This window comes from Neodiprion lecontei, chromosome 5, assembly GCF_021901455.1.
Source record: "Neodiprion lecontei isolate iyNeoLeco1 chromosome 5, iyNeoLeco1.1, whole genome shotgun sequence".
NCBI lineage: Eukaryota > Metazoa > Arthropoda > Insecta > Hymenoptera > Diprionidae > Neodiprion > Neodiprion lecontei.
The window spans coordinates 1,406,818-1,426,864 of record NC_060264.1 but is presented as its reverse complement, the minus strand read 5'-3'; the positions used below and the strand labels follow the sequence as shown (position 1 = coordinate 1,426,864).

General features: G+C 42.6%; 1 protein-coding gene across 8 annotated transcripts in view; it reads right to left on the bottom strand.

The window, feature by feature from the left end:
* LOC107217655 (phosphatase and actin regulator 1) overlaps positions 1-20,047 on the bottom strand; it is a 153,848-nt gene that overhangs the window by 62,660 nt on the left and 71,141 nt on the right. For all 8 annotated transcript variants that reach the window (XM_046742139.1, XM_046742146.1, XM_046742140.1 and 5 more), the window contains 3 exons: positions 16,337-16,501; positions 15,704-15,802; positions 13,021-13,434 (listed from right to left, as the gene is read on the bottom strand). In XM_046742139.1, the coding sequence (XP_046598095.1) occupies positions 13,021-13,434; positions 15,704-15,802; positions 16,337-16,501 (678 nt within the window). The remainder of the gene's footprint in view (positions 1-13,020; positions 13,435-15,703; positions 15,803-16,336; positions 16,502-20,047) is intronic.

The following is a 20,047-nucleotide window of genomic DNA, read 5'->3' as shown; positions in this document are numbered from 1 at the left end:
AAAAGCCTGCCTGCCCGAGGGCGCTTAGCGTACAGATCTTCGATGTAGTGAAAATTTATACGCATCAAGAAAGCGTTGCAAATTTTCGAGGTGTAATAGCACTGGTTGACAAAAATTCACATTTTGTGTCCAACGAGAAAACTTTGAACCGATTATGTTTGTGACAAGGTTTAGCGTAACAAAATTGATGTTAGAATATGTTGGATACGAATAGTTTTATTGTATTATGATTGTTTTCGTTTTTCCAAGCGTGAATCCACTTTTAAAAAACAATTACTCAGCGACCGAAAAGAAATATATCATTCGCAGGAAACCTTTAAAAACAAGAAACAATTCAGGGATATTTCCAGTTTTTTTTTTAAGGACAACGAAAATTCCGGAATATTTCCAGGACCACTGGACGAACCGCGCATCGTTAATCACGAATTTAGGAGACGAGGTCAAGAGCTCCCCTTCAATTTCGTCCTTCCTACCAAATTCAAACAACCATCCATCGACTCTTGGTGTTACCTAGCCGATGATCCAACCGCGAACAAACCCACCGAACTAATTAGTTTTCCGCCGCACAGTCGACCGGTATTTAAATAAACAAGAATTTAATCTAGTATCGTTCTAACGGAAGCAGAAAAAGGACGAGGCTCGAAACCATCGTGCCGAAATTCTGACTATCCCAGAGATTCCACCATCCTGACTTCGTGCAGACGCGTAATTTCCTTAAACTCCGTTTTATTCGCATGGATATTTACGGAGATAGAAACCGACGTGTAATGAATTTCAGTGCAAATTCACACACAAACAAGGCACAAGAAAAAGGGAGAGTGAAAGTGAAAAATACGGAAAAAGACCTTGATTTGTTCCACGTTCCCTGCTTCTGCGTATCCGTTGATTAATGACGCCCCGAGTAGTTGGCAAATTAATCTGTTTGCAGGTATAACACGGAGGAGAAGAGGAAACGAGTTCCCAATTACTCAAACTCGGCTGCATTCATCCATACATTGATGATTACTCAACGGTGCGGAGAATATGCCGTAGGTATGTAACAAAACGGAGTAATGAATATTGCGCACCTTCAAAACTTGTGAATTCAAAAGCCCTTCCTTGTCGTTGAGACGAAAAAAAAAAATATATAATATAATATATATATATATATATATGGTATAAAAATAAAACAAGAATTTTTTACCTCGTCTTTTCTAAAATTATACCGTAATGTTCGTCTCTGTGACGTATATATCACGATGTTATCAAGATAATTGATGATACCGGAGAAGTTCTTTCAAGTAACGGCAGCAGCAGCAGACCGTCGCAATATTTCGGATAATTAATATCGATGCGGAAGAAGAGCTTCAACGATTATATTGTTGCAATATACGTTATTAGCAGCCCGTCGCGATTTCGCCTACATCCAAATTAAATGTAATAAAATGAAAATTCTATTCGGATAAAAAAAAAAAAAAAAATCTTGCTAACGGTTGAAAAAAAATAAATAAAAAAATAAAAATCGCTTCAGTCGTTCTTGAGTTATAAGCGAACTTACGTCACAAAAGACTGGAGTTTTATACATATTATATTTATAGCTGTTGCCCACATATAGCAATGCCACTCAAAGAAAGCGTTTCGAAAACTCACGAACTGTCGTTAAACTATACAAAACATACTCATTTGTTGAAACGACTCGCGTGCCACATATTGTAAAGTGATTCTACTAATTCAGAAACCGTCGCTGCCGTGCGCAAAATAATCGATCAAAGTTTCATCGCAGTCGGATGAATCAATGAATGGTATAGGACAAACAAACAAACGTGACATAATAATACGTATACGTGGATAAAAACCTCTGTACACCAATGACGATTGATTTAATTTCGATGTCATGAGAAATCGATCTTGAACTCATCAGAAACCAGCCACGAGAAAGAATTGAGGAGAATAATTAAGCAGCAGCTTTCATGAATGTGCAAATAAAGCGGTTTTCGTATAGTAAATTTACAGGCATTGGTGTAATCGGGCGGCTAAGAGATTCAATTAAACCTAAACCAACGGGTAAAATTTAGTTCAGACTTAGTCCGTAGTTAACGAACCGCATATATGTATACGTCACTGAGAGGGTAGTAAAATTTGGGTCAGCTAGATCGAGATCAGCTCTCGGGATAAACGATCACGCAAGAGATGTAATATTTTTACCCGTGGTGAGATTCCTTCTCCCATTTTCTTTTTTTCATCCACGGCATATCTCATTTTAAAACGTAAAATTATTCAGAGGTTTTAAGAGGGGTCGTCGTCGGTTCCTGAAACTTCGCGAAAAGCACAAAATGCCTTTGAAGACGATTCTGAAACGAACAACGCGACGGAATTGGGTAGAAAATATTGTCCGTTCTAATTTTGTCATTTGTTCAAATTAACTGTAAAAAATTACACCGAATTTTCAATAACAAATCAAACGCCAACGGTCAATGCGCGCGTAATTTGAAAAGTTCGCTTGATCGACGACGATCGGTATAAACAATAGCCCCTTGTGATTTATCGAGTATATTATACGTTAAGGTATTCAAAGGTGTTCAACCCGAAATAACAAGTAACGGGAGGAAAAAAACCAAATTCAAAATTGATGTCGAGAGGTAAATTTGAGTATGTCATGCGTAAATAATTGTCTCATAGACTGTAAACCCAGGTTAGATGGACCGTGCAGCAAGAAGAATTTGATCTAAGGTAAATTCCGCAGAACAAAAAATCGGAGGTTAGAATATAGGGGATAAATTATAGAGGAAAATTGAAACCGAAAAAAAAAAGAATTATTCTAATTACGGCAGCATTACGATGTGTAGCGATACTGTTAACGCACTAAAAACCGTAAAATTCAGAGGCATGGAATGAAAAATTCATCGTAAATTTACCGTCGCAAACAGCGACGATAAAGGGTAAGAAAAAAAGAGGAGTCACGCTGCTCGTAGTTTACTACAAGACTCTTCATATTCATAGATTACACTCGCAGTGGTCGTGTAACTTATACATTACAGGTTTGTCATCTCTTATAAATCACATCTCAATTTTAAACCATCCACCGTAAATCCTTTATCGTTGTACAAAAGCTCTCTCACGCAATGTCCAAAATATCTCTTTCAGGTTATCCGTTTAATTTACAGTCAAGATCGTCGTTGCTTTACGCGTATCCTGAACGACCGTAAAAATAATCCTTCTTACACCGAAAAGAAAATTCCTCACTTCTTTTTCTTTGACTGCACAAGACGATTTTAAACGATTCTTCAATAATCGGAATTGCTTGGCAGTGCGAAATGATCAATTTCACAGCTGGCTGCTCTGTACGGAATCTATTCCAGGTCGTGCCGATTAAACGGATGGAATGAAAATAGTGAATAAGAGAGAAAGTAATTTAGCGTAATGGTTGCAACATCGTGAATTAAAATGTCGCAGTTTGCGACCTTTTCTGGTTTGCACAACCCTACCGTAAACCTGTCGTCCAATTGTACCTGTTACACGCCCATGAAAGAGAGAGAGAGGGGGGGAGAGAGTGTGAGCATCTCCACGAAGTGCCAAATTTATGTCACACTTGTAGATTACCGTACACATCCATCAGCAGAGGAGGATTTTCAGTATGCAAATGCGGATTGTGTGCTGCGCAGAGTTGCGGGTATGCATAATAATCGCGGTGGCAACGACGAGCACTCGGAACGTACGAAAGTAAGACACAAGGTGAATATACCGAACCGATAATTGTCGAGAAGTGAATCGATCGGCGGCGGCATTGCCGGGTAAATATGCACAAAGCGAGCAAACGAGGGTATAGGAAAGCCAGTAATTCCACGTAGGCACGAGGTGCAATTCAAATTCACTATCGCAACACATCGGAGTGAAATGTAGTATCAGTGCCATAGTCACGCGAGTGGGCAATAACGCGAACCCGGATCCGCTACCGGGTTTGCAAATGTTCGCCTAATTGTAGGTAGCAACGCATCGTACGTACAAAGTAACGGATTGTTTCGGAGGAAAGTCAAAGATGAGGGTAAAATCCCTGGTGAACCAGTGAACACCGAGGCCGCTTGTTTAACAAGTCCAACATGCATGGAAAAAAATCAGCACAACGCCGAACCTTTTCTGCGCCGCATAAAGCACCACTGCAGCATCAAACATCACAGTTTTTCCGTATAGTGGGGAGGTCAACGACTGGGTGCAGCAACCATGGGAGATACGACAAGAACGTGTATCACAGACTGCGCAGCGTAGCTGGAACGCCGGCTGTACGATGTTGGCTGTTGTCCAGTGTTCCGGGCGGTGTCATGACGTCCACTTGGTTAATCAACAAACATCGTCAACCACCACTCGACCGGTTTTTCGGATCACAGGTTGAACGCGTCGCACACGTGTTCACCGGTTCATAACTACAGTACACATCGACTGATTGCCGAGCATTGGATGATCACGTGCAATCATTCACCACCAACAAGGTACGTGCACTTGTTCGCAACAAAAACGCTCTTAGGTCTATAACTGATCGTACAAAATCACCACCGACTGCTGAACATTCACCTGCACGGAAATGATATTATTTCGGTCTAACGTCGATTGGATATGAACTGATTTGTTTGACATCCGATCACCCCGCCACGCCACACGACTCACGTCTGACTAAATAACGAATAAGGAATCAGTGAAAATACGTTACGACTCTGGGCAGCATCAGCAATCGAGGATGGTTTGAGGGTAGCTTAACATTGCACAAGTAGCTAATGGAACCGTGAAGATTAAAGGCAGTCTCGAAACCGAGGAAGACCATTAAAACGCGATTGGACGGTGCAGAGTGTCGCTAACGAATCGAACTTCGTTAAAGGTATCGGGTTGTACACGTTTCTCGGTCATTGATCGACGAGACTGAACAAAATGAATGGAATCCGAAACGTTAAACGCGTTGCTGATATTGCCAAGAACCTTTTTCCGACCCGTAAAACAGATGGTCGAAAGAAGCGTGTGGCTCGTTTCCAGAACGATAATTGAAGAGCCGGTGAGTGAATGAGTTTCGAAAAAAGGGCTGCGATTGGTTGGCTGATTCAAGATGGCCGATTGCCGGTCGGCGCACAAGCTACGCAGCTTGTAAGAGTCCACGGTTGTCACGTGCGACGTTGACGAAAGGACAACGACACATGGCGGTTCAATCGGCAGGAGGCAAGGTGTCGCTGCTGCGCGGGGGCGCGGCTGATGCAGCGATCAGGGTTGACCAAGGGGTGGGTGGTGGAGGATAGAGACGAGCTGGGCTCGAGAGAGAGAGAGAGAAAGGGAGAAAGAAGGGCGACAACCAACGGCGAGGAAAGACAACGACGGCAATGACGATGATGCGGATCACGGATGGCGCAGAAGGCGAACTTCTCCTGTCTCGTATCCGCACCGTGACTCGGGGTGAGGGTACGCGGCGCGTGGAGGTCGGCTAACGACTGGCGTCGGGGCGCCGTCGCCGTCGCGGTGCCTTCCAGCCCGGCTCGCTGGATTCTGCCTCCGATAGGCTCACCGACACGCCACAATCACCCGGCTGTCGGGGGTGTGCGTTACGGGGAAGTACGTCGAACCTCGAATAACTCGATGCCGCGTGCAGCCTGCCCGCCTTCCTTCCTTCCTTTCTTCCTTACCCTCGAGTGTTGACTTCAACCCTCTCGCCTATCACAATATCGCCACAGTCTGCAGGGTGGTACTTCGACTCTGTCGATATCAGCGCTCATATGGACTCGCGTTTCACGGAGACTACGCAAGGAGACCAAATAACATGTAAACAAATAGCTGCCTGAAATAAGATGGCACTGGTGTTCCGTATGCATCGAAGAGAGTGGGGGGAGTATAAGGCGGCAGTGAAAAAACTTTCTAGAAATCACATTGCAAGATCATTGATTAGTCGATCTTAAGTTTCCTGCAACCAATGACACTTCGGTGCAAAAGTAAACTTAATGCGTACGATTACTGTGACAAGTTTTGTCAATCCAATCGTTTTTGTTTCTGTTCCTCATGTACTCTTCATATCGCGATTCTTCATGCGGGAAATAGGGTAGATGTACCCTACGACTTTGGTCAACACTCACTTTTAAACAGTAGACAAGGTGTGCACCAAATATCGAATATCCATCAGCGAAATTTGCACGAAGCCAGATTTTAATCACGAATCGATTAATTGAGAGGGAATTGATTGAAAATCAAATTGTTCAATGCAGTGTTTTAGAAAGCTGACAATTGGTATGGTGACCGCAATCATTCGATACGGCGATACTTTTCATGACCGAGAGAGATGCAGTGCCTTTATGTACTACGGCCACCTTATATTTCAGTATCTACTGTAGAATATCGTCATACTCAAGTAAAAAGTTCAGGGAGCTTAAAAGAGTGGGTATAAATGAAAAGAAGGTGAATGTTTACGTTGATCTTTAAGGCTTCCTATTCCTCCTCTTCTTCTTCTTCTTTTTCGGATATAGTGGATTGGCAGTTTTATTGATATTTACAGTCAAAGTTTCATTTTGCTAAGGGGTGAAGAGTTATTTCTCATGAAAAGCTACGAAGCCCAAAGTTGAGTGAGAGCGGTCACACAGCGAAGGACATCAAAGTGGAGAAGGGGAGAACGTTGCTAAAACGTTCCAAATCACATAAAAAAAAACCAGGCGCAAAGTCTATGCGGAGAAAATTATGTCAAGTGTAGCACATACACGGGGTTAACGAATATCCTCTACGTAAAGCGTACGGAACTTGAGTGAAACTTCTCAAGTCCACCCGTTACCGACCCGCAATTGCGAGAAACAAATATCGAGCACGAGATCTGGGTCACGTTTTACACTGCAGGTTTCGGTAAAATCCAAGGAAGTGGGGAACGAGAGAAAAAAAAAATGATAACTAAAAGTGAAGCTTGGAATTAAAGCTCACCTCGCCAAAGTCAAAGCTTGCACCCGATAATTGCCTCAAAAATCTCGTACTCATGAGCGGTTTCAATGAGAACCTATAGTGCGCATGCGGTTGGCGGTTGTGTCCATCTCGTATGCAGCGTCCAGAATGGAGCAATTTGTATGAAAGCTTTTTGACCAGCTCTGAGCAGCACCGGATGGGATCCCCTCCCAGATCTACCTACCTACATTTTCGTATGGAATATTTTCGTGGGATCTCGTATATTATGCATCTACCTATCTGCCTCGCGCAGCTGTCTGTCAATGCTGCACGTAAGCTAGACTGGTTTTTCCGTTCATGGTTATGACACGGCACGTAGCTGTGCACAAGTAAACGAATTCGGGATCAATGGTCCGGAAAGCACGTTTTGCATATTGGCCAAAAGTGAAGAATAAGAAAATAATATAATGAAGATACACATGTGAGAATGCTGAAAAAATTTCGCGGGTCATTTGCATGGACGCGGGTTGAGAATTATCGAGAAAGAGGAAAAATGGGGTGGCTGCGAATGGATTTTAGAGTCGCGAATGTCGTCTCTAGCCAAGCTCTCGTACCCTCCAGAGTTTCGAACAAGCGGCATAAATTCAAAACTTGTTTCGCGTCTGGCAGTCGGAGGGTGGAGCTCGCGGTTCACCTTTTCTGCCGGAAGAAATGAAGGACGAAGGTGGAGGCCGAGTTTTATTTTCCCGGAAGTACATCTGGCTCGTCGGAGGTGAGAGAGGTGATTTTTGCAAGGAAATATGGCCGAGGGGCGCGCAGCAGGAAACGACGCGAGATTCCCGTTCCCCCCACACTTATCGTTATGTTTGTGTTTCGAGATTACTGTTTGCGCGTCGTTAGGACGAGGGAAGCGTCTCGACTCGGTCGAATCATCGAGCAAAGGGCGAAACATCTCTCGGGGAATTAGAGCCACGAGGAAATAAACAACAACCGGATCAAGGGAAGAAAAGTCGGGGATAAAATAACGGCACTACATTCAATGCCAGGGTTCTTTAAATTTTCTGGCCACCTGCACGCGACACTCTTGGGAACACCGAGGTCGATGAAGTGGTGAACTATCAAGAAGCTCTCGGAAGAATTAGTCGCGAAGTGTAAATTTCCGCTTCTGAAATTGACCGGCGAATTATCGACCGCAAGTTGTACCCAATACACGCAACTTTCTTCTTACGACAGGAAGTGATCTCTTTATACCCAAGAAACGACGTCTCGAAGAATTCCTTACGAATGGAGTAACTAAAGAAGTAGCGGATCATCATTTTTCCCATACTCTTGGCCTGCTCGAGACGTTGAGACCTTTGCACCTGAGGCAGGGCTTTAACTAGGAACTTTACTTTTTAATGTGTATCGACCTCGCTCCTCGCGTTTCACTTCCATTTTTCCGCGCGGCCACTTGAAGCGGCTCTTCCTTCTCATGCTCGTGGGAAAGAAGAGCGACGCGCGTGTCTGGATGGGGTAAAGAAGAGAGAAAAATAGGGGGAGAAAGGCGTGTGACGTAAAGAAACGAAAAAAAAAAATTAAAAAAATGTTGGACGGCGGAGGGGGCTTACACAATTCTGTTTTCCCCAGGGTGGTTATTGCACGTTGTTCTTTTCGGCAGAGTCGTATAACCGTTGTTATTTTCATCCAGGGAGAAGCTCGCACGGGTTTAACAAGGATTACGAAAGTCCCGATTTAGAAAATACGTCGCCCCGGACGGTCATTCAAACCGATCCCTCATTTTGCCCCGAGGTATTTATGTTCAGTCACGAGTCGCGGAAAAATATGTAAGGATAAAACGAAAAAAAGAGAAGAAAAAGAAGAAGAAAAAGCATCGTTAAAGGCGACCCCATATTCGACATCTCGAACGTCTGAGTAACAATTTGCGCGGGAATTTCTCTCCTCAATTGTCTCCAGCATCGATTCCCCATCCAGCCATCCACCAGGTTCGAGACCCTTCTGGACCCCGAATAAGGTTCAAAGCGCCTCCGCACGCTTGAGTACATTCGTCAAGGGTACCGGTGTGGTAGGGAGTCACGAAGCCTTGATCACCTGATCAACTACTCTCAAAGAAGCCCTTGTCCTTCCAGTAACAAGGGGTTCGAGTCAATTCACCGCGTTGATGACCTCGGCCGAAAGTCATGCGAGCAAATCTTCTCTTCCGGAGTGATTCGAAAAACTCTCAAGCAGCATGGGTTCTCTGACGTTTAAATAAAAATATGACACCTTACCGCCTGCGTGCTATGAAGAAGAAAATGACAGCTGAAGTTGCACCTCGACAATATTTTAGAGGTCGAAGCTGAAGGCGTTCGATTTGTTACGTCAGATGCCAAGGCTGCAACTCTGCAGCTAGTGGAAAAGTGCAGACTTTAATGGTAATCCTGTCAGGGATATCGATCGAAGCTTTATAGGGGGTTGATTAAATTGAAGCCAACTAAACCATCAACAGGCAACGACTTTCGCTCAGGTCCGCAAAGCCCTCTTTCATACATCCGCCAATCTTACAAGTTTTCGCCACAACGTTTGTTCGGGTGGAAAAAAATCATTGTGACTTATAATGGAATGAATTCCGCAAGTCAAAGGCGAACTTCGACTGTCGGATGACTGACGGAAACTGACGATGATGGAACCGAACTGGAGCCGCCTAGGAATGCGAACGTTACGTGCCATGAAACTGGGTGCAATGGGTGATCGATATCGAGGCCAGAAGAGAAACCCTAGGCTCGAGAGCTCCCAGGCAGCAATAGCTACGCAACACGCTTTGCAGCAGTCCAGGTTTCCGAGACGCAACCAACCGTCATAGCTGTCGACTCGAAACGGTACTTCGATCAAAACGATAAAATCAAACAAGGTGAGAACCTGCAGACGTCACGGTATCCAGTAAAAAGTCTGTACAAAAAAATGCAAGGAAATCTCCAGGACATTTTCAGGTTATTCAAGGACATTAAAAATAGAATACTTTTAGGACACAAGCAAAATTCAAGGACATTTTCAGGACCACTGGAGACCATCAGAAGGGACTGACTGCCGCTTGCTAATTGTCCGTAGTCTTTGCAGCTCGCAGCTGTTCTTTTAGCTTCTCGAGGGGTTGGTTTGCGGTTGGTAGAGTGGAGGAGGTGGACTAGCTGGCGGAGTTGGCGTTTGCGGCGTTAAAGATAGTCAGAGTTTGCCTGGCAGACCATTCGTGCCTTCGTGTCTCGGAAAAAAGGGGGTCGATATCCAGGAGCACCGTTCAGCATCGCTTTTACCCCATGGTCCGGGCGTACCGCAAAACGCACTCATATTTTTCATGTTTAAAGCTGAAAACCGTTTCCGGACAAAAAATACTCCCCAGGAAACATAAAGGCGAACGTCGACTCCGGGAAAACAGGCATCTCGCAAAGTCCCCGTCAATGTTCGTTAGGCTGAGACGTCTGCACAACAGGTGCTGTTTCGCGTTAGGTGCGAAAGCAGCTCGCAAGGAGAATTAATTAACTCGGGATTAATTTAGGCGCGTTATATAATAAACGAATGAGTTTCACACGTCGTCGTTCACAGCACATGTCCTGGACCGTTACACGTATCCCGTATTTCTTCCTCCTCTCGGATAAAACAAACGTCTTTTAACCAACGTGGTGGCAAATGTCAGTAGTCATACAACCCGCTACATTTTCTAAACGTTTACGTGAAACACGATCTTCCTATTTCCCACCTGGGCGTTGCTCCGATCCATAAATCGAAGGCATTCTCGAGTGCTTCCATTAGAGAAGTATTTCAGCTCGAAGGAAATCCTTTTTCGTTACGAGTGACGACGCTTTGTGACGATTAGTACGACCTGATTCCTCAAGCTGTATCTTATCATCGTGTACATATTTGTAATATTGTACAATATTTGCGGTAAGTTCGTTCAAGTTTTCTTTCCTGAAACCAGAATTCTTGCCACGAAAATGTTTATCATTTTTATTTACCTTTGCAATGTTTCAGTGGCAAAACAATCCAACGTTTTTTTAACATACTAAAATCCTACTTTCCGTATCACGGCGAATATAAAATGGCATCTGCCCACCTAAAATCAAAGAGTAGGTATATCACGTCTCCAAGAGAAGGTCAGCTCACTCTGATTACATAGTCGGGTTCTCGTAACGTGTGGCATTAAGAATGATACGGATAAAATAGGGAGACTTTTTGAGGCTTCGGTTTAACCAACGCTAGGGAAACCCGATAACCTTATAACAGCAGCGTGATAGACGGTGATACGAGGAGTCCGGTGATCAAAACAAATGTCTACTCATACTATATTTCTCAAGTGTTTAAAGCTTATTTGAGAGAACGAGAAAAGCTCTTGCAACGTTTACAGCAACGGTATTGCTCAAGCTAGATAGAACGTATAAAATTTGATCAGTGTCGTTCTGTATACATAGACCGTACATTTTCTTTGCTACGATCAGTGCTTTGCCGGTGAAGTTCACTACCGGAAACCAACCAACCAAAGAACGCAAAGAAGAAAAGTTGTCGGCAATTCACTTCGTAGTTTCCAGAGTTTAAACTTATTGGATTCGATTGAATGCTCTACAAAAGAGAAACAAGGACTTTTTCTTCGATTTCTATTCAACTCAAATATATTTGATGGTTTATTTTTCTTTTGTTCTTCGGTCCCCAGTTGAGCTCTCTAAAAAAATTTTCACGTACAAATTTCAAGACTCTGGGGTACCGATGGTGATTAATTGACGTTCATTTCAGACTGCGAGAATTTAAAATGGATATCAGACGTAGATTAATCCACATACATGCGTAACATAATTAGCATTCATCAGTCGAGTTGATAATAAGACTCGTTGAACGTTAAGGTCGAGCATAACTTTAAGAAAAAATGGAAGCTCTGCATCAGGATTCATTCGTCTAGCCCTAATGAGATTCTAACTAGCCTCTGTTTGCAAGCCACCAGCAGAAGGAGATAAAAAAAAAAAGAAGAATAAGTCAGACGGTGCGAGGAATGAGAAAATGAGAAAATGAAGAAAAACGAGAAGTCGACTAAAATCGTACGGCGCAAGTCGGACTCTCCCTCATTCTTCAGTAGCTAGTAGCGGTGCACCAGGTACTCAGACGAGCATTTCCACCAGTCTCAAGACAATTCTCTGCAGTACGCAAAGAAGACGAACCACCGCGAACTCGAGTTTCGCGGTTGAAACACTCTCCAAAGACAGAGAGAGAAAATAAAAATAAAAAAAAAAAATAAATAAAAAAATAAAAAAAGAAAAAAAACTGCCCAAGAGAGGCTGACTCTGGTCGTCGAATGTTGGAAACCAATTTTCCCTGTGTGATCTCGCGGCGGTAAGTCGAGACGATCATCCGCACGTATAAGGCAGGTACGCAGTCTGAACGTGAATGGGAAGTCGGACGTTGATGTAATAACTCGTCTTCCAGCCGCGGCTGTACGCCATGCGAGATCTAATATCCCCCCGGATTTACCCCCCTTAGCACAAATTGGCTCGAGATGATGGATGTACATATACATATATATACGTATATATACACTTTGGTACAATTGGGTCGAATTGGACGATGCTTAGAGCAAAATTAATCAGTATCGTCCACCAAAGAACTCCTCGAGAGTTCAACACGCAACGAAAATAGTGTAGTCTGACTGGACCAAGGAACGAAATGAAATGTCACGAGGTTCGTATAAAGATAGGCTAAATCCAACCTCGCGTTGGATAAGTTTACTCACTAGCTCTACTTACTGGAATATAAGCTGTTTTGAGAGAAGGGGGTTACAATAGTAGTTCTTAAAAAACCGAGAGTCTCTATAAGTCCGAGAGAGAGAAAAAAAAAAGGTATGATACACAGACAACCCAACATGGTTATGGTTGTTTACCTCTTCAACCTTAACTTTATTCGAGGTTTGACTTGTAGCCAAAAATTGCTAACCTTTGTTACCATTTTCATGATCACGGCGACCTCGATTCAACGTCGAAGACAATTTTAGTCACACTTTTCTCTCGCAATCAGTTATACAAGGACGTTTATAGCGATCTTCGTCTGGCGCTCTGTCTTTCCGGAAAAAAAAAAAAAAAAAAAAATCGACAAGAGACCAACGCTTGGAGAAGGGCATGGTTCGATTCTTCGATCGGCACTCACCTTGCGTGTTGCCGTTGAGCTGCCCCGATGATTGGAGGCACGGGGTGAGCGGCGATGGCCGCGGGGACGGCTGGGACGAGGGTTGACCATCGATGGAGGACGGTGGGTTCGCTGTTGTTGGAGTCGGTGTACCGGACTGCGAACTCTGGTTCTGCTGGCTCTGTTGGTGATGGACGGAAGACCCACCGGAGTTCGGCGTTGACGCCGGCGTTCCGTGGGAATTTTGTTGTTGTTGTTGTTGTTGCTGCTGCTGCTGCTGCTGCTGCTGCTGCTGCTGCTGTTGTTGTTGTTGTTGCTGCTGCAGCTGCTGCTGCTGCTGCTGATGGTGCTGTTGCAGTTGTTGCTGCAACTGTTGCTGCTGCTGCGACAGCGTGGAAGGAGGTAGCTGTATGATGCCTGGATCACCGGCTGGACCTGATCATTTATAAAATAAAAATCAAACGTTTGTACGACTTTCGATAACGAGTTTCGATGAACCGTGGTAACCTGCGGCTGACTCGTCTTTTTAACGAGACTGAAATATCGTTCCGGTTTACGTAAATAATATACGTACAACGGTAATTGCAACGTGACGAAATTAAAACAAGGGTTTATAAAGCTTTCAGTCGCAGCGGAGTTTCTAAGCTCGGCGATATACGGTTATACATATACTTCGGGCTTATAATTAATAAATCCTTTCTCCTACCCAGTCACCGAATAAATTGCGAAATTTACGATTATAATCTTGACCCTTTGTACCGGATAAAATAATAACGATAACACCAACGCTTTATAATTCAATAATATTGTCAAACTGTTTCTGTATTAAAAAATAAAACTTCGTGGATATTTCAGTAGACAAAAAAATTCAGAGGTATCGTCTATTTTTAATTTTTTTTTTCTTCTTTGTTTTATATTTCGGGATAAGAGTACACGCGACTGACACCAAGGTCCCCGAGACTTGGACAACGATGACACATTTTGTAGATACCTACGTAATTGTCAAACAAAAGCGGCGGCGGTGCCGTCAGTTTGTCTGTTGTTTGAATATTGATGATTATTATTCGTAACGCGTTTCTAGAATTGAGTATTATTCGTCTCCTCTAAGTTGTAAGTTACGAACTTGAACCAGGATTATTTGACGACTCTAGTCACCTTGCCGCATGATATGTAACTATAATAAATAATAAGCGGATAAAGAGGGAAAGAAAGAGACAGAGAGAGAGAGAGAGAGAGAGAGAGAGAGAGAGAGAGAGGGAAAAAATGAGAGAGAGACACGTTTGAATTCAACCGGGAATTTACTCGATGTTTAGCGACAAACGGAAGTAAAGATCGTAGACAGGAAGTACGAGTACGTTGACCCCCCGGTGCTGGTAGTATACGAAACGGAGATAGGTCGGCTTTCTCTCTCTCTCTTTCTCTATCTCACTCTCTTTTATTGTTATATACCACAAAACACGCTCTCACAAAAAGGATAATACCTAAATTTTTTACTACGTACCGTGGAAGCTCGCGTTTGGAATTCTTTCAATGTCGTTCAATTTTTGTCGATTACCTACATCCGAATTTTATATTTCTATCGAACGATTGAACAACGATAAATTATCATCTAATAAATCGGAAATTTGGAAGAAAAAAAAAGTTGCTACGCCATGTAGCACGGCAAGGATTGTACGCTGGGGAATATTGATTCTGGGGTCTGTCCTATGTGCGTCTGCTTCTTCTTTTTCTTTTTTTATTTTTCCTTTAGTCGTTGTTGTTATTACTATTATTATCGAACCAGCCAACCCCGTACGGTTTCAACGAGTTGCAGATTTCTACATTCTCAATGTTGATAATATTTCGTATATCTACACGTGAATGCCATCTAGAAGGAGACCTCTCAGTCTCGTTCAAAGCCGGTGAAGAAGGCAGCCGCTTTTTCAACCACGAATTGATTTTTCAGTTCGTTATTCTATGCATTTTATAGACGCGTGTACTAGCGCTCTGTTGTACCAATGGTTATTTTTTAACTTTTTTTTTTTTTCTTGTAACGTACCCTTCGAAAAGTTAATTTTCAGCCTCAAACGAAGCCTCGTGAAATCGGAACTCGGTAATAAAATTCTAAAAGGTGTCTCCGTCAGGTTTGAATTTTTCAAACACTCCAACCGAAATAACTCTGTAAAACTGTACAAGTGGAAAAGGTGTTCTATGTTTCGTTTTGTAGATAATGAAATGTTCATCAAAAAATGTCCCGACTACTACGTGAAATTATTTGTACCTGCTCAGAAGACGGGTGAGAAAAAATCTTACAAGGCAACAAGCATCTTCGTTCATTTATTAAATCCACTCAAATTTAAACGATCGTATCAAATACAAGACGAACATTTAGGTGTATAGCAGTCTCTATCTTGTTTTTTTTTTCTATAGAAAATTTGACTATCCACAAAATGAAACCAAAAACAGCATCCAAGCTTTTCTAGTTTTCGAGATATTTCGGTTAGAGTATTTGTAATAAATAAAAAAAAAAAACATGTAAAAGCGATCGAATGTTTATCAAATGAATTTGGTTTCTACGTCAACCTGATTATTGTAAAAAAAAAATGAATAAAAATATCGTCTTGCTTCCGACTTCCAACTAGAGAGACACGCGTTGCGAATGAAAGCATTTTTCTTCCCTTTTAATATTTCGCCCGTTTGGTCACTTATTTTCGTATCAACTCACCGTGCTCGGGGATCGGCGACGACGGACTTTCGGGCAAGAGAATTCCTTTCTGTACCAACTCCTCGCGGTTCGCTCGTACCGAGATTTTTCTCTCGAGCGCTGAGGATTTAATGAAACAAAAAAAAAAAACAAAAAGTAAGAAAAAATCATCACTTGAAATCGTTGAAACATACCTTCCTCGGTTATTCTCAAGCATGAAAGATTTTGTCAAAGAAAATTGTTCGTCGAAGCGAAGTAGGGAGGAGAAAAGAGAAGAAAAAAATTCTTGTCGGATGAATTTCAGACCGAATAAACGGATGCAAATGTAAAACAGTATCGGATGTTTAATTGATACGAGGAAAGATGAAAGCATTGGAAATCAAAGTAAAAATCGAATGTCGTTTGATAAGAAAGACACCGAATAGCAACGGAGGGGAACAAAAAACTTTTGACATTGTCACTTTAAAAGTCATTTCTTTCCCGAATATCTTACTCATCGCAATTCGAGAGTTGAACAGACGGAAGAAAAGAACGTGGAGGTACTTGAGAGAAAATAAGCGAGAGTCGGAGAAGCAAATTAGAGTGCAAATAAAACGAGGCTTATGAAATTACCACATAAGGGTGTTTCAATTTCGGCTATATAAGTTGACTTACATCTGGAGGCAGCTTCGAACTTGTCGGATTTCTTTTTCCGTTTCCATTTCCATGGTTTGAATAATCTCCCGAATGCCGAGAACTTGCTTTTTCTTTCCAACGGTGGCGTCCGAGCGCCCGAACCCAGACTGTTCGTCCGTAAGGCAGTGCCATTTTGTTTTTTAGCTGTAAACAAAAAAAGAAAAAATGGATAGACAAAAAATTAGCCAAGGCATAAGCATTTTCTAATTATACCATTTCTTATAATTTATATTATTATTTCCAGTCCTTCCACCTTGGCTGCGTCGGAAATGGAGAGAAAAAAGAAAAGAAAGCCAAAATACTGAGGGTGCAAACGACCAATGCGAATTTTACTAGTCATCAATCACAACTTATACCGCAAATATCTAATCTTCATAAATTTGTTCCATGCAGGGTTGGTAAATTGATATTGAAAATTGGACAACAAATCGATGACAGAACGTTTGATTTGCGCGGATGGCTGAGTGGATACAAATTTCCGCCACCTGGAAGCGGATTCGAGGGTCGAAAGGGTTGCGTTATCATGGCTGGATTCGCAGAACCGCTAAACCAGCGACCTTTTCGACGTTGTTCTCAGACGAGTCGGAAATGACGGAACTCTGTCGGTTATTCCTGGGTTACGGTGGGTAAATCGCGATCTTCGTTGTACCGACGTAACCACGATGTGTTGAGCTTGAGCTTTCGTCTCATCGATTTTCACCGCAACCCCTAAAGCTTTGCTACCCCCTTTCGGCAAGGCCTAGAAACTACGAAGCGCGAAATAGCGTCTGATAAAAATCTGCCGAAATCGATACTCGTAAGCGTCGAAGTTTGAAGGAAGATTGAATTGATCCATGAATCGAAGAAGCTACATTTCTAGATCACATTGACGTTTGTTCACGTTTGCGGAATGATTTCTTCATTTTTTCGGTGCCTCTTTTCTCGTCGGCGAATTTCAGAGCTCGTCCGAATCACAATTTGCACGTCCGTTTGAACCGAGCGATGAAATTTGATTCGCACGTCAGTGTTAACGAAGTTTTATGTATCTCGTACAAGCATCGGACAAAATTTACACTCGGGAGTGAGTACGAAATTTCTACGATCAATACACGATCCGCTAAAAGAATCCTCCATTATACGTAGTGACAACATACTGCTAGAAAAACTCTGCGTAAAGAAACTAAAGAGTAAAAAATCGGGTATCGGTATTAATTTTAAATTGAATTTCAAAGAGTTAACTTTTCAAATCAATCGTACACTTTGTATAAATACTGGTTTACTAAATCTTGGACACGTCCGAAGATGCGAATTAGCGATTTTTCCAAAACACGCGTAGTTACAGTAAAGTTACTCAACTTCATCCTCGCGGATCTAGAACAGATGACAGATCACGCTTATCGTCAGAGATCTAAGACCCTGCGTCGAATGTATCTACAAGTCAGCTGATAAAACTGTGCGACTAAAAAAAGTAAACCGTTCCTGTTCTGATTTGGGAAAATTGATAGAGAGTCTCTCGGCTAAATTGTCGATGGTTAAACTAGACGAGACTATCCTAATCACCGGCCAAAGTGCCGATCTCTGATCAAGCATTGATCGTTATGTTCCGCAGCACGCGAAGGTTGTTGAGAAGACGGCTGGCCGATAAAGTGAATTTGTAAATCTACGATAAGCACGATACTCCGATGACTGACAATGAATTGCAATTCGAGGACGATAAGACGATTAATTGCGATTCAACGGTCAGCTTGTGAAAGAATTCACTGTTAAAAAGAATCTTGCTTTGAATGTAACACCGAAAATATTCTACAGAAGTTCACGTCATTTTGGTGTTAATTTTAAGACGACTTAGCGTCAAGAATCGAACGATTTACAACGACGATCTTTAATCTTACACTAATCGGTGTGGCCTTTTATCGACAGCGTGAATTTTCCGACAGCGAATTGTCGTTTAGAACGAAATTTCGTGCCTTAGCGACAAATCACAGCGCGTGCTGCAAAGCAGTTCGTTATTCTCGAGGCCACCAAAATTCTACCAGCGGCTGAAGAAAATCTGAAGAAAATCTGAAACAGTTTCCAAAATATTAAGAAACGATCAGAATTTAAGGGGAAGGAGGTACACGGACTGCTAATTTGACGTGAAAAAAGGTTCAGAAACACTGAAAAGATGGATTCGCGATGTCAAATTCACGGGATTCGGTCACGTTCTAATAATGTCTTCCCCCGACAGGCACTCGTCACGTTCGAAGATTCATCGTCGAATTCCTGGATAACATTTCGGTCGACCGATTAAGTGCCGAACTAATTTTCACGGAACAATTGCCCCGTGATTAATTAATTATCCGAACGAGTAAGACGAATACCGCCAAGTTTCATATCTTCGGTTACACGAAATAACGCCAAACTCTTTCTTCCGGGTAAATAATTACACCAGGATCGAACCGGTATTTTCCCAATCTATATATCACATATATCACTTCAGAGAGAATTCGTCGTCTTGTGTACGAGGACCGCATATTGCCGATTGAGGAAAGTCCGACTGGACGACGCGAAACGGTCATTACTACCCAGACAAGCGCTCGGCCCAAAGTTTCTTTCCTAATCCATCACGATCCAGGAAGATCCAGGTAGATCCAGGTAGATCCAGCTGACTAACAAACCAAACCCAGCAAGCGATCGGAACCAAGGTTTCGTCGGTCCCGTTTTACTCTCATTGTCTGCAAACTTCGGATGTTGATTTCCAAAGGCAATGAGGAGTTGGTCCTTATTTTGGGTGTTGACGAATTTATTTCATAATAAGGTAAAGTAAGAAAAGTGATCTACGTAAAAATCTTTTTACGAATCCGGATTGCAGGTGCGCTGATTCGATTAGACAGGCCTTGAGGTATTTTTTATTTTTTTTTAATTTTTGTTCAGAGATAAGGTTGTCCAAACCGAGATCACATTTAACACAACACCCTCCCCTCTCTCTCTCTCTCTCTCTCTCTCTCTCTCTCTCTCTCAAGCCTCTTGTTACGCATACGATAACGCATACGGTGTAAAAATGATCCGAGCAACGAGTTTCACGTGCCGGAAGTCGTCGGGGGAGGAGGAGAAGGGAAAAATAGGATGTGGGGAGAACGGAATTGGCGAAAGATTCGATTCCAGTGGGTTTTAAGCAGCACTTAGGATCGCGTTGTCGTTTCCTGGGGTTGAAAGACACCCCGTTAGCCTCGCCCCCTTGTGCGACAGACGACGACGACGGTCGACCAAAATTGCTCCGGGACACGTTCGAGGCCCCGACCCCATTCCGACCCCCTCATCCCCCGTTATTAGCCCCGGGTGTCGGAAAATTGTCGTTTCAAGACGCGGAACATACTTCATCCCCTCGGAATGAAATATCGTCGAGTTCTCCCTCCTCGCAACCTACGTTATACACCAAACTATACCGAGAACTTTTCGAAGCTCTTTTCAGAGGTTCCTCTCTAAGCATCGTCTCTCTTAAAACTGTTCGAGTACGCGAAAAAAAAAATTTCAACAAAGCTATCGGCATTTTGGCACTTGTTTTCACTCTTTTTTATCATTTTCAAGTAGACTTTGTTGTTCGAATTCCTCTCTTAAATTCAACCGCACCGTAAAAGGATTATATAATAAAATCACCGCACTGAGAACGAAGACTAAATTTCTTAATCCATTTTCAACTTGCTTAGATACTCTTTTTTATTATTATCAAAA